This window comes from Theobroma cacao, chromosome 6, assembly GCF_000208745.1.
Source record: "Theobroma cacao cultivar B97-61/B2 chromosome 6, Criollo_cocoa_genome_V2, whole genome shotgun sequence".
In the NCBI taxonomy this organism is placed as follows: Eukaryota; Viridiplantae; Streptophyta; class Magnoliopsida; order Malvales; family Malvaceae; genus Theobroma; species Theobroma cacao.
The window spans coordinates 4311482-4325435 of NC_030855.1; the positions used below are offsets into that span (position 1 = coordinate 4311482).

The 13954-nt window shown below is 31.5% G+C and overlaps 1 protein-coding gene across 2 annotated transcripts; it reads right to left on the reverse strand.

The window, feature by feature from the left end:
• LOC18595461 (probable protein phosphatase 2C 21) lies at window positions 107-8346 on the reverse strand. 2 transcript variants are annotated; one of them, XM_018123429.1, is made up of 11 exons: window positions 8245-8346; window positions 7252-7371; window positions 6153-6216; window positions 5438-5546; window positions 4818-4971; window positions 3293-3418; window positions 2633-2756; window positions 2441-2517; window positions 2126-2178; window positions 618-672; window positions 107-514 (listed from the first exon to the last, which is right to left on the reverse strand). In XM_018123429.1, exons 2-11 carry the CDS (start codon window positions 7366-7368, stop codon window positions 302-304), a joined length of 1092 nt encoding a protein of 363 aa, XP_017978918.1. In that variant the 5' UTR covers window positions 7369-7371; window positions 8245-8346; the 3' UTR covers window positions 107-301. The 2 variants fall into 2 exon arrangements, with proteins under 2 accessions (XP_017978918.1, XP_007023472.1); XM_007023410.2 differs by having other exon boundaries at window positions 8241-8346.

A 13954-nucleotide genomic window follows, 5' to 3' on the forward strand; every position in this document is an offset into this window, starting at 1 on the left:
CATGTGACATCCAACAATTGGTCAATTTTGACCTCACACGAATACATTGGCGAGCTTAAACCTAAAATGATATGTTCAATCATTGGAAAACCACGCAAATTTCAAATTAAGCACAAAAACTAAAACATGTACAGAAACTCTTAATAGCTGAGCTATTCAATTAAAAACCTTCCAACATATACAATAGCATCACCAGAAATCACTTGCTACATGTGAAAATTTAGAGTGCACCACAATTCTTTTGCTTACAGCTTTCAAGAAAATGGGTGGTAATTTGATCAACGAAAGCAGCTAATGCTTCTTAAGATCCAGACTCTAATGTGCTTTTATCTGTCTCGGGCGCGGGCGTTTGATCGGTCAATGTTGGTGGCTGCTGCTCTGAAGAAGTACCAGAACCAGCAGGTTTTTTGAACTGAACAAGGATCATCGTCATGTTATCACATCCCTCACCACCGGCTGTTGGAGCCAAACACCTGTCAAATACTCTCTCACAGATCGCTGACAGTTTAGATTCCTGCACAGAGAAAGAGATCGCTGTTAGCTCATTGCACATCTAACGATACTTAACCAGTGTATTGACAGCTTATAATGTTCCCAGAGGGCTCTGGAGGACTTACATTTTTTAACTGCTCTCCTACAAAATCCACTAGTTGTTGACTTGACATACAATCCCTAGTGAACAAAACAGGAAAATACTATCAAATTATTAATAATAACAAAAATAAAATAAATAATATCGTCTAAGCCACCAGTATTTACTAAATGATTCAGATGACTATTTGGATGAGGAACATTCTATCACATTATCGCCATCTACCACCGTTGTGCATGGTGCAGAGAGGAGTACGTTTTCTAATATAATAACGGATAGAGAGAAGATAGACACCAGGCAGAAGAGTGCGAAATCTAAATTTCTTGCCAATACTGCACAAACTCAAGATGTTTTCCTAAAAGTGTAGAAGGGTGGCCACAACTTATTTGGAGGAATTGGAAAGACTTGGTATCAAATTTTAAATTCAAAGCTGGCACTCGTTACAAGTCTAACAATCCATACTTTCTCACAAACTTCTAATTACATCAATGTGTATATAATAACCTCACTTACCAACCGAAAAGCATCATTCCACTCCTCTACATAAGTCCTTCCGATAAAAAATTTAAGTTTTATATATCAGTATTCTTCTGAAGATAACTCATGTGTCTATCCACAATCAAGATGATGTGACCAATAAGCAGATGATGCAGAGTGAGAAATGGAGGAACCAAAAGGAGTATGTTAGTCAATGACACCATTAACCCTCTTTGCCAACTAAGATAAGATTGCTACATGGCATTGATGACATGGAATATATTTGACCACGTGGCGTTAATATACGTTTCAAATAAATAAAAACATTTATTTTTTCCTTTTTTCTTTCCTTTTCGTTTTCATTAATGCCATATTTAAGGGCTCAATTGATTGCAATAAGAGAATGGGGGGCCTAGATGAGAAAATGAATTAAGTAAGGGCTTATTTTATATTTTACCCAAGTGTTAACAAGGTTACTGATACATGCTCTATGTTGCCTCTAGACATTCTATTCACTCCCTGGCATAAATAGCCCACCTCTTCCCATTCTCAAGTATTAAGCAGCATTCTTTACATCTCCATCCCAAATTTTTGTATCTTATTCCTAACTATCTATCCTCACAATACCCCTCGTAGAAGCTCCCAAGGAAATCTATACAAGATACACACATTCTCTTTATTTTAGCCCTTTCCATATACACACATATCAAATGCCTACATACACACGTGCATGCATACATAGGCAAATATGCTTAGTTCCATCATCCATATATATAAATATGCTTCATTCCATCAAATTGGGATTGGCTACATAAGTCCCCCCTCGTCCACCAATACAGTTTAAAGTCATACTATGACAGATTGCTTGACATCAAATCTTTCAGAAAGATTGGCAAGTAGCCAGGCAGCATTCCTGCATGCACCTACTGCATATTACATTGAGCGTTCTCAATATTGCCCAAATAATATTCTGGTAGCATCTATGGTTGATTTCAGAATGCAGGGTAGAAGAGATGCTATTTCTTGTAACAAAAACTTTTTTATAAAGTAACTTACCAAATCCCATCGCAAGCTAAAACAAGAAACTCATCATCATCGCAAAGCTCAACCTATTTCAAAGAGGACAAAGCAGAGTTTAAAGAAAGGAATAAATAAGAACATTAATTGCCAGTGATATATCTTGAATGGCAACAAAGGTTTCTATATGCATGTGACATACTACGACTACAGAATATTGATAGATATTCTTTCAATTCTAATAAAAGAATATTTAAAAGTTAATTTCTTTATCAAATCAATTGGCCAATATCAAAATTTAGAGAATGAGTTAAAAAATTAAACTAATACTAAAGCAAACAGCAATTCACTTACAGTGTTAATGTCTGGATTAGCTGTTACAACTTGTTTTTCTGCTGGCAGAGTTTTGTTCTGTTTGAACTCCGCATCTCCTGCAACCGAAAGACAATTTTAGACCAATAAGCAACTGGTTAGATCCACTTCCCCCTTCCAAACACCAAAATCTCCTCTCAATGGAGAAATAATTAAACTGGGATCTAGAAGTACCAATAGCCCTGGCCAAGTTTAAACTTCCGTTGACACGTCCCACTTGAATAAAACCACCAGCTTTCAGAATCCTATCTTTCTCCACCTCAAGGTCAGGCTTGTGATCTTTAGACAAATTATACGCCTGCACAAAAAGAGACGATCCTATTGCATATCCAAAGGAGAGAGGTAAAGGAAACTTAAAAAACATCTCTGAACATGGAGCATTGGATAAATGCTTTGGGGACCTAGTTAAGCAGTTACTCTAGAGACTAGCATACTTCAAGCAAATTGAAAATTGATGTAACAGGAATTATGTTACATTAACACTGCTTTCCTCTCTCCTACAAGCAATCAAATGGAAGAAAGGTAAGAACATCTTCTAGAACCATTTCCAAGTCAAATCTGACTCAAAATACTCACACATTTAAAAGGGCAAGGCCATGTAGATTACACCTTACTCCAATATTAATGAGAAGAAAATAGCCTGAACAACAGCTACTTAAAAGTGCTAGAATTAACTTACGACAAAATCACTCACTTACAGCAGACTTTCCAACGACAAAATCACTCACTTACAGCAGACTTTCCTTCAGTTCACAATTTTGAAAGGCCTTCATTCCATCAGCATAATTTTGAAATCATGTTTTCAAGGTTCTGCAGAAGGAAAGAAAATTGTACCTGGCTCTTTCTGGATATTACACAACGAGAATCACCAGCATTAGCAACAACAAGTTGGTTGTTTCGAATGATTGCAACACAGGCTGTGCTTCCAGAAGTAGGTCCATGAAAATCAGAGTGAGGGCCCTACTTGCAACCAACACAAGAAATTGATATTAGGATTTCACAGGTTAAATAGACATATTTGACTAATCAAACAATAGCTTCTTATAGATAGTATTACATTCAAAAAATTAAAAAATCCTACGAAAATTTGGAGCAAATATGATTCTTCAATTAAGCTGCATCAGAGAACCCTCTTTCCTCCACTATTAGTTAAAAGTCAAGCTAACATATGGTTTAATAATGCTTGTTTGCTATCTACCGATCTATAGAGTACCAACTATTCAAACTTATCCTTTACCAAAATAAAGTCATTAAGTGAAGGTTGCTGATGTCTTTTCTGATACATTCTATCTTTCATATCCAAGATAGAGGGCAAAACAAGGAAAAGGTACAACAGTAAAGCTCTCTTAATTCTAACCAAATTAAATGAACAATCACTTACACCTAATAGTATTCACAAGATGCATGCAAGAAAAGTAACTGCAAGAACTGCTAATCCCTAGGCAACCAGCTGCATATGCTCAAGAAAAACAAATATCTGATGCAGGTAGATTAAAAGTCTTCAATACACAAACTCAAAACTGTACCATGGACAAATGGCCAATTTCCAACATATTTTTCAGTTTTCTTTTGGAGAGTCAATGGGAAAAAGGGTACAAATTTGACCCCTTCTGAAGAGAAGTGTCTACATGCTCCATTTATTGCTTTCCAATCTAGTTCATACTCCTTTTAATCACATCATAATCCTCAAGCAAAAGCCTTCCTTCTCATTCATTTTATCCATCTTCTGCTGTTAAGACTTTTCAAAGCCTAACAGAACAACTCAAAATGATTCAGATAACTATTCTTTGCCTTAGTTAAAACTGTCTCCTGATATAGCCCCAAAAGTGATATAGCAAACTTACTAATTATGTTCGACTCCTGACTGTATCTTACCTCAATCAAAATTAGCATGCTTCACAGAGTTGGTGCATCTAAAATCTATTTCTCAAAAGATTGTTAAAATTAAATACATCTTAGTAAGTTTGTTAATTTACACCAATAAACAAAAAGGTACTAAACATATCTCTATAAATGGCCTTTCTTTATCAGTATTCTCATAAATTTTCTCCAATTTGCCAAATAAGCAAACAGAAAAATTTATTTGTAATCAGATTTATTATGCAAGGATACAAATAATCTAATACCAAAAAGTAGAATTTATAATTACTCCTATTGATAGCACAGAAAATGGACTGAAGAAATTATTTTACTCCTTGGAATGAGCATTCACAGCTACCACAGAAACAAATAAAGCCTTGTAACTTAGATCTCATTAAAACATTTTTAATCAAAATGCTTTTAGTGATCAGAAAGGCAAATACAAAATGAAAGTGCTTCATACAATTTAAAAAAAAACAGTTGTGTATCATAAAAATACCTCCTCAGAACGCCAATCATCAAAATGGTTATTAGCTTCACCACCCCTAGGAGACCATATGAGCCCTTCAATGAGGCCCGAAACCTTGTCCATTTTATCTCCCAGGATTGCTAATTCTCTCCATCCCCTTTGTCCACGCATCATCTCATCCATTCTGAATGATGCAATAAAACAGAAGTTGGAAGCATGTATAGCAGAACAAACAAGCACCTTCATTTATATCATATTTTATCTAGTAAAATGAATTTCATCATACTCTTAAATTTAAAAGCTAGAGCTCCAGCAAATTCATGGGGAAAAAGAAGCAGAAACGGCTAGACAACCACGAGTCAAAAAAGCAGTGGCAATAGCGTATGCTGGAATGGAAAAACCAGTACCATTATAGCAATATGGAAAAACAATGGCATCAGTGACAGAAGGAATTCATTGGATAAAAGGCGGAAACACTTAGCATGATCATTTATAGTCATTAACAAAATTTGAGTGGCACTGATCATGAGCTCCAAGCACACAATCCATATGCAGATCCCCAGGAAACTTAGAACATCTAGAGCTATGACACATCTGCCAAGTATTGCCAACCAAAAAAATAATAATGCAAAAAAATAAAGTAAAAGAACCTGAGAAAAGATTTCTGTACTGAAGTCCCTATATCTCCAGCTAAATATGCCTCATGCTTGAGCACCTGTTGATGGAGATACTTGGCGCAAAACTTAGCCACTGCTTTACCTGCAGATAGATGGACCCGCATAGAAAATACTTAAAAGAGTTAGCACAAAGAATTTAATCAGCTAAACAGCTAAATCAATCATGCAAAGGCTTTAAAAATCATAAAATCCAATTTTAAAAAATGAACCAGAGAAAAAGTAACAACCCTATTGTAAGCAGCTCAACTTCATTGTTTAAGACTTTAAGAGTACTAAAATGTTTCTGATCAAGTAAGGCCGCATGTTTTGTTCACACATTAAACAGAGAATAATATAAAACTTTTGCCCAAGAAAAAAAGGAAAACACACACAAACAGCAAAACAGAATTCCTCCAATGATGTATATTAAACACACTAAGATGTCAACAGATCTGTCTACAGTAATATCACAGATAGACCTCAATAGTAAAAGGCATAATTCTACTCTAGTGGCTTCATCAGTGCCATGACCAAACACACATGCTAATGTCATTTAAAACTTGGAAAAGGAATAACTATAATTATGTTCAGTAAAATGCAAACAGAATGCAGCAAAAGAAAAGAAAACTTGAATGAAAGCTGAACTTCAAATGCTTTTTAAAGAAAAAAATTAAATGAACGAAGAAAATTAAAGAGCTCAAATGCTTACCTCCATGACCATCATAAACACCAAAAAAGGACGTCGAGCGATCCAGATCTGGATAAGCTGCATGCTGCAAAAACCACAAAAGTAAATTCATGGCATCATTTAAGGTAAATTTGTTATCATGAGGTAGATAAATGGTCTGTTAGAGAAAAACGAAAACAATCACCAATTGACATTGAATACATGCTTTTAAAGAGGAGTTATATCCCTCAAGCTTCTTAGACATAACAGGCCACCAACACATTCTAGACATGCATCAGGCATTAACTTCCAAAAGGACGGGTGTGCATGCACCGTTGCACATACAAAAAGCAAAAGTAATCTATTGAGAGAGTCATTTCTGCTTTGCCTTAAAAGGTTAGGTTTTGGTGAGAATTTCATTCCAAAGAACAAATCTAGAGTCTAAATGGACACACTTCAATGTGTTAAATCCCAACCCAACCAAAAAAAAAAAAAAAGGGAAAAACAAAGAACTTACTTTCTCCCTCCTGGTATAGAAATCAGACTATATTAACTTCCAAGTTTTATGACCATAATATGTAAAGAGTCTTCAGTCATTTTAAAATGAAGGCATCTATCTTTAGCTTGTAAGATTATGTGAATTGATTCCTTAGCAACCATGTTTGACTCCTGTTTTACGAAAAGACATGCCCAAGTATTTTGACTAGTCTTAACACCCTGTCTAATGTCAACAGCAGAAGCGTTTTTGAAAGATCTCTAGTAACACTATTTTACAACAATAACATCAGTCTTCCTTTATTTTAATCACATTTATTAAGAACAGAGCTGCGAAATATCTTTGAATAAGAAAATACACGTCAGTTCATTGTCACGCCATTCTAATCAACTGAAAAAAATAGCAAATACACCATGGCTATCCTTATACTTCGATTTGATACTTTGACAAAAATAACCAAGGCATATTTCTAACCCTAAAAGATTCCAATACCTTCTAATTGCGCAATCTTAGCACTCAGCTTAAATGCTACATGATCTTTAATACCTAGGTAAGTCCCGTGACTTCAGTTAACAATTTCTACCGGAAGCACATGCAAAGACGTAGTAAATTAAGTCAAGCAATGAGATTACAGGAAGCACTTACAGCATCCTCCATCGTTGCACGCCATCCTTGCATGGAGGACAATCCAAATCGAAGCCTGTCATTTTCACCATCATCTGAGAACTTTTCAGTTTTCGGGGTGCTGAGGTATACACCCATTGCCTGAGTAAACCACAACAGAACTATCAATCACATATTCTTTCCTAAATCTTTACTTTCATACGTAGACAGAGAGACATGCACATGCATATACTTGTACACAAAAATCAATTGTTTTTTCCAGAATCTATTCACACATGAAAACACAAATAAGCACAAATGCTCACCACACACACACAAAACACGTATACAAACATATATAATGATCTTGTCAGGCATGCATTTGTCTATATACAAATAAATGCCATAAGAAATACAAGCACAGATTGCACACTTAATTCTTATACCATTTACACACGAACCTGATTCCATCAATGAACAAATGGCAATACATTCCGATAGATTAATACAAAACCACATGTCAAAACAATAGCCAATATAAGTAACAACTATTAATAGAGATCAAATCAAAATTCAACATACCATATAAATTTTTTCTTTTTTTGCTTTTACAAAACATGTATCAGTAAACAAAATCCTTCCAAAAACATGTCCAAATTAAGAAACCGAGATCAAGGCAACTAGAATGATCTAATTTCTACGTTTTGATCATCGAGAAAGTGAATCCTAGAGGGAACAACGTGTTGCCGTGATTTTAAGTCTTTTTGAGTGGTTTCTCTCAATCAACATTCATTTCTTTTCAATTTCTTTGGTTTTCCCGGGAACCAAACGGATGATCAAATAGTAATAACAAGACAAAAAAGGAACAAACAAGCACAAAAAGATAATAATAAATAAATGAATAACAGGAATCGAAATTGAGCAAAGCGAGTATAGGAAGATCGAATTGGAATATCATAATAAACAAAGAAGAAGAAGAAAATATGAATTGATTAGGGTTTGGGATGTAAGGAGAAGGAAATGAAACTAACTTGCCAGTTTGAGAGTCAGAGAGTCCGTACAGTTTTTGAGAGAGAGAGAGAGAGAGAGAGAGAGAGAGAAATGGATCTGTTGGAGAGACTGTTACTGTTTTGTTATCTGTTTTTGAGGGACTAAATAATATGATTCTGTTTTTCGATAATCATTTTTTGAGCGAAATGAGCCGGGGCTATGACACGTGACGCCCTACTTGCGGAGGTTCTTCCTTTTTAAGTTTTCAAAATTATGTATTTTTAATTAATTCTAGGGATAGAAATCTTAAATTATGCCCATGTTGTGCACTTCAATACGTTCTTGTTTGTTGCAAAAAGCTATTAAATAATTTGTACGCTAATAATATAAATTTAATGATAAAATATTCATATCTTAAAATTTTAATTAAAATTTCAAACAGGCTTATAAATTTTTAAATAGACATTTTACTTTTTAATTTTTTTTTTGTTGAACACATAGGTTGAGTAGTTAGTCAGTGATTCTGTCAATTTAATAACGTGATAATATTTTTAAAAATTATTATTATATTTATTAATATTTTTATTTTTTAAAAAAAATAAAAAAATTCTTAACTCTCCAAGATGATCGATGCTCCCCAACTCCCCGAGAGAAGGGAGCACTAATTCGATGCTTTTTTTCTTGAGGAGTTGGGAAGCACCATTAGTGCTCTCTTTTTTTTTTTTTAATTTTAAAAAATATAATAATTAATTTTTTAAATTAATAAAAAAGATATTTTAATTTTTTTATAATTTTTGTTAACAGTGTTTATATTTTTTTGATAGAGTGTTCATTTCAAATCCATTTGAAATTTCAATTAAAACTTAAGAGTATGGGAGTATTTTACCTTAATTTAATCAAGTCTATGTTCAAAAAATTATTTAAATTAATTTTTATATTTTAACGATCAATTAGTTGTCATTAATTAAAATATTACTTATCATTTTATATTCACGTGACATTAACGTGAATGATGAAAATTATCACAAAATCATATCATCATTTCTTTTGGAAAATATATTATCATATATTATAACAAATCAATATAACATGTTAATATGACAAACAACATCGAGCCAACCATTAATTAGAACAGTTTATTTGATTCAAAATAAAAATAGAAAAATTTAATTAAACGTAATAAAAAATTAAATTTTTTTAAAATAGTTGAACAACTTTTTTAAATATTATACTTTTTTTAATTTTATAAAGATTTTACCTCTATATTATTTTTACATATATTTTAACAATATATGTCTAACGAATAAGTTTTTTTTATCCGGAGAAACGATGAAAGATTTAAAACATTTATATGTTTTGTTTTAATTTATACTCTCTTGATAACTAGGGTGAGCAATAGTTCAAAGTCACCCATGAACCCTACATTGATGGATTTGGATTGATTTTATATTGATCCTGTAACTTGATTCTTAATTCTTGGTTCAGATAGAAATGCTGGAATGAGTCTTTGAAATTCCAAGACTCATTATAGCATTTCTACCTATTGAGAATCAATGAAACGAATATATTTTCAAAAAACAAAAAAATTCATGGTTCAATATTTTAGATCAACACTTCTAGGTTGATCTAAAATTCTAAATTTCTAATCATTAATCCACTCGTCTGAGATAGAAAGACCAGCCATAGAATCAAGTTTGGACTTGATATAAATTAATGATCACTATATACAAAATAATTTAAATATTTACAAATTGTAAAACTCAAAATTATCAAAATTATATATATATATATATATATGTATTTAAGATTTTGATTATTAAGTTAAAGAGTTGTTTAAAATGTTTATATCCAATATAGACAATAAATAAAGCTATCAACAACAATATGCATAATGTTAAGATTTTCTTTTGAAAAGTCATAATGTTAAGATTTTGAAAGTAGTAAAGCCTACCATCAATGTATGAATAAATTATAATGTATGAAATTTCTTGTAATATTCATAAATTTGATACTCTATTTGATTGAAATTTAGATATATAATAATAAACTATTATTGTTTTAATTTTTTTTGAAAAATATATAAGATAATTTATAATGATCTTAAACCATAAAGTTAATCTTAGAGACAGTTCTACAAAAGCATAAATCGATCTGCGTTCAAAAGTTTTAGGATCAACCTTACAGGTATACCTGTCAAAATGGACCTGGCCCATTGGGTCGGTCCATTTTTTTTATCAAATATGAGGTGAGTTGGATTTAAAAATTTAGGCCTATATTTGAACTAGGCCTAAATGGGCCAACCCACCAAATCAGTGAGTTGGGGTGAGTTGGGGCGAACCAGCTCTGTGGGTCAAAAAAATAAATAATTTTAATTAATTTAATAATTTTATATATTTGATTATATAAGATTAATAATTTAATTACCAATAATATTGTTTATTTTATATAGTTTAATGTGTTTAATCTTTACTTATTAAATTAATAATTTTAATTTATAAATTAAATCATAAAATAATTTTATTATAAAATTATAAAAATGATTTTTTTAAAAAAAATAAAAAATGAGTTGACCCAACTCAACCTATGGGTTAGCAAGGGGTGGATTGGGTTGAAGTTTTGATGGCCCATATAAAAAAAAGCTGACCCGACCCGACCCATATTTTCTTAACCCACAAAGGCTTGGGCTAGGTTGGGCCAGCCCATATTAACAGCTCTATTTACAAGGATGCTCCAAGACTCTTAACTCCAAAACTGCTTACACAAACTTCACTCACCCCAACTTGATAATATTATTTAATAAAAGAAATGAAAGAGTTATATACCAAAAAAAAAAAACATAAAAAAGTGAAATAATTCAAATTTTTAATTTTAAAAAACAACTAAAACATTTACTTTATATGGTACACGTCTTTATGAGTAAGATTTAGAAGGAATTTCAAAGATAAAATTCATAAATTTGTCAATGTATTTTCAAAATAAAAAGTTGTCTCTTCATATGAAAAGTTATATTTTTTTTCATATAAAAAATATGACTATTCAAAAGTTACATTAATAGAAAGGTTATGTTACATTTGTGATATAGTGTGACTATTAAATTGTAAGTGGTTTTTCATATGAATAGTTATATCTCTTAATAAAGTGACATATTGAAAAGACATATTTAAATCCAAAAGTCATGACACATTTGGAAAAACATATAGTTCAAAAGCCTGGATATGGAATGTTCTCTTTTTATATTATAACTCAAATATTATGTCTTATAGTATGAATGATTATTCTTTCATAAGGTAATTATTGAAACTATTTTTATTCAAGGATTGTGTCTTGTAATATGCAAAAGTGTTTTTAAGATATAGAGATGCCTTAATAAAAGAGAGGTACTTTGATGAAAAGGTTGTATCTTTTAAAAAGAGACATTTACAAGTTTATATAAAAAGTTTGCTACTAACTATTTTGATACATCAAAAATAAATAAAACAAGAGTAAAAAAAATCTATAGGAAGAGAAGTATTATATTTTGAAAATAAACATAAACATTTGTACTCCTATCATATACCAAATGAATTCAAATTTCTTATAATCTACATGTTACAGAAAGAAAGCTTTAAGACAAAATAACTTTGCAAACCTTCGAGTGTATCTAGCGGTCTACTCTCATAAAGTGTAAGACGAAGTTAGACGTTAACTACATTATATCCTTAAAGCTATTCACATAATTCCCCTTTAGATATTGAGTGGTGGAGACGAAATAAGTTTTTAAGATAACATCTATTAAAAGGCACATTTTGAAGTCAATTTTGTCAATTTCTTTGAATTCCAACTAAACCTCATTTATACCAACAAAATTCACAATTAAAAATTAATTAAACAAAAATTGCATCTAAGAAGTCAAAGTTGATAACTTTACAGCATTAGTTGGACAATCACATACACAAAAATCGAAAGAATTTTAATACTATTTTATTTAATGAGCACTCAAACTAATTAAAATTTTCATTGTTAATAAATTTTTGATAGATTTGATATTAGATATTTTTAAATTAATTTTTTTATATTTTCTTAAATATTAAAATTTATCAACCGTCTTTATCACTTCTCATCAATTGTACGATTAACTCAAATTAATCATATTTAATTCATTAATTTCATGTTAACTACGTTAATGAAACACTAATAAAATGGATTCATTTACAAAAGACATGCCCTAAGGGATTATTTGGAGAAGCCCAAACCTCCTTGGATTTTTTGCAGGATTTTCACATTGTGTTGACCTGACCCATTTCACTTCCTTTCTCATTGTTTTTCCAAATATGACACTGTTTCAAGTGCTTTTTCAACTAGCCTCGTTGCTCCTTTTTCTTTGCCAACTTCTTCTTCCCTAAACAACATCATTTAGGTAGTATTCCCTACACTTAACCTAAGCATTTTAAACTTTCTTTAGAAGCGTTAATCCAATTTCCCACTTTTTGTTTCTCTTTCTAAAGTTGTTGTTGCTGCAATTCTCTCACTAGAAAAACCAAAATCCACCATATTTTAACTGTCCACTTTGCCACCGTGAATCCCAAACGCCTATCGTTTCTCTTCCTCGTTTCCCTTAACCAAGTAAAGCACTTAAATGGACCCTAAGAAAGCTAACGAATCTCTTAAAGAAAAAAACCTAAAAACTTTAATTGAACTCTTTTTTGTTTTCAAATTATGTTTTTTCACTAAGATTTTGGTATATTGTGGTTATAATTGCCTAGATCTCTCTGTAGGCTCTTTCTTAGAGTTTTTTGCAACTGTTCTCGATTTGCAAGCACAAAGCTCTTTATAACTACTCTAAAGGTGGCTTTTTTTGGTCCATTTTTTCCTTTTTTTTATTTATTAATATTTTTAATAAATATCTTTGATTTATTCATTTTGTTAATAAACATTTTCGGTTTATTCAATTTGTTCTTTTCATTTTTATGATTTTTTTTCCATATTCTCAATTAAGTGTCTATATGTGTAATTTCATAAAATCTAATCTGCTGGTAATTGACCATTTAATTGTAATTTTTTGGCATAATATCTTTACTTTTGTATTAAATTGAAAGGTTTTGCCTTAACCTCCAAAAAGTATTGTTGTTTGATTATACCTTAATCATAGAAAATGTAAAAGGGTTGTGTCTTAACTTTTGAAAAGACTAGTGTAAAAGTTATGCCTGATCCTTAAAGAGGCATTTGATATAGTAGATTACAAACTCCTTAGTGAACTAAGGGAGAGGATGTAGGCAAAGAGGTCGAACTTTTATGAAATAAATGTATACAGTTTTTCCTCCTTCTAAATGTACTTGTTATTTTCAAAAACCAATTTCTTTACTTGTGAAGGTTCTTAAAGAAAAGGATTTTTCAAAAAGCAAAGCTTCTTGAGTTTTAAGCTTAGAAAAATTTTTAATATTCATTCACCCTTTTTTGAATATCTATTTATTGAGCTTACAAATCTAACAATTGGTATCGTATTTTTGGTCTCAAGTTTGCAGGTCTCATTACTTTGAGAAGATCCTTTGAAGCTCAAAATCATGGCTTTGCAACCTAAAACAACTTCACTAGGTGGCCAATTTATAGTAAGGCCTCTCTCTTTCTAGAGAAAACCATCCATATTAGAAGAAGAGAGTGGAGATATTTATTCAAGCACATAAATTTGATGTATGAAATATTATCTTAAAAGGTCCATATGTCCTTATTAATAATATGGAAGAAAGGATAGTGATAAAGTTTAGGAAAGAGTGGGATG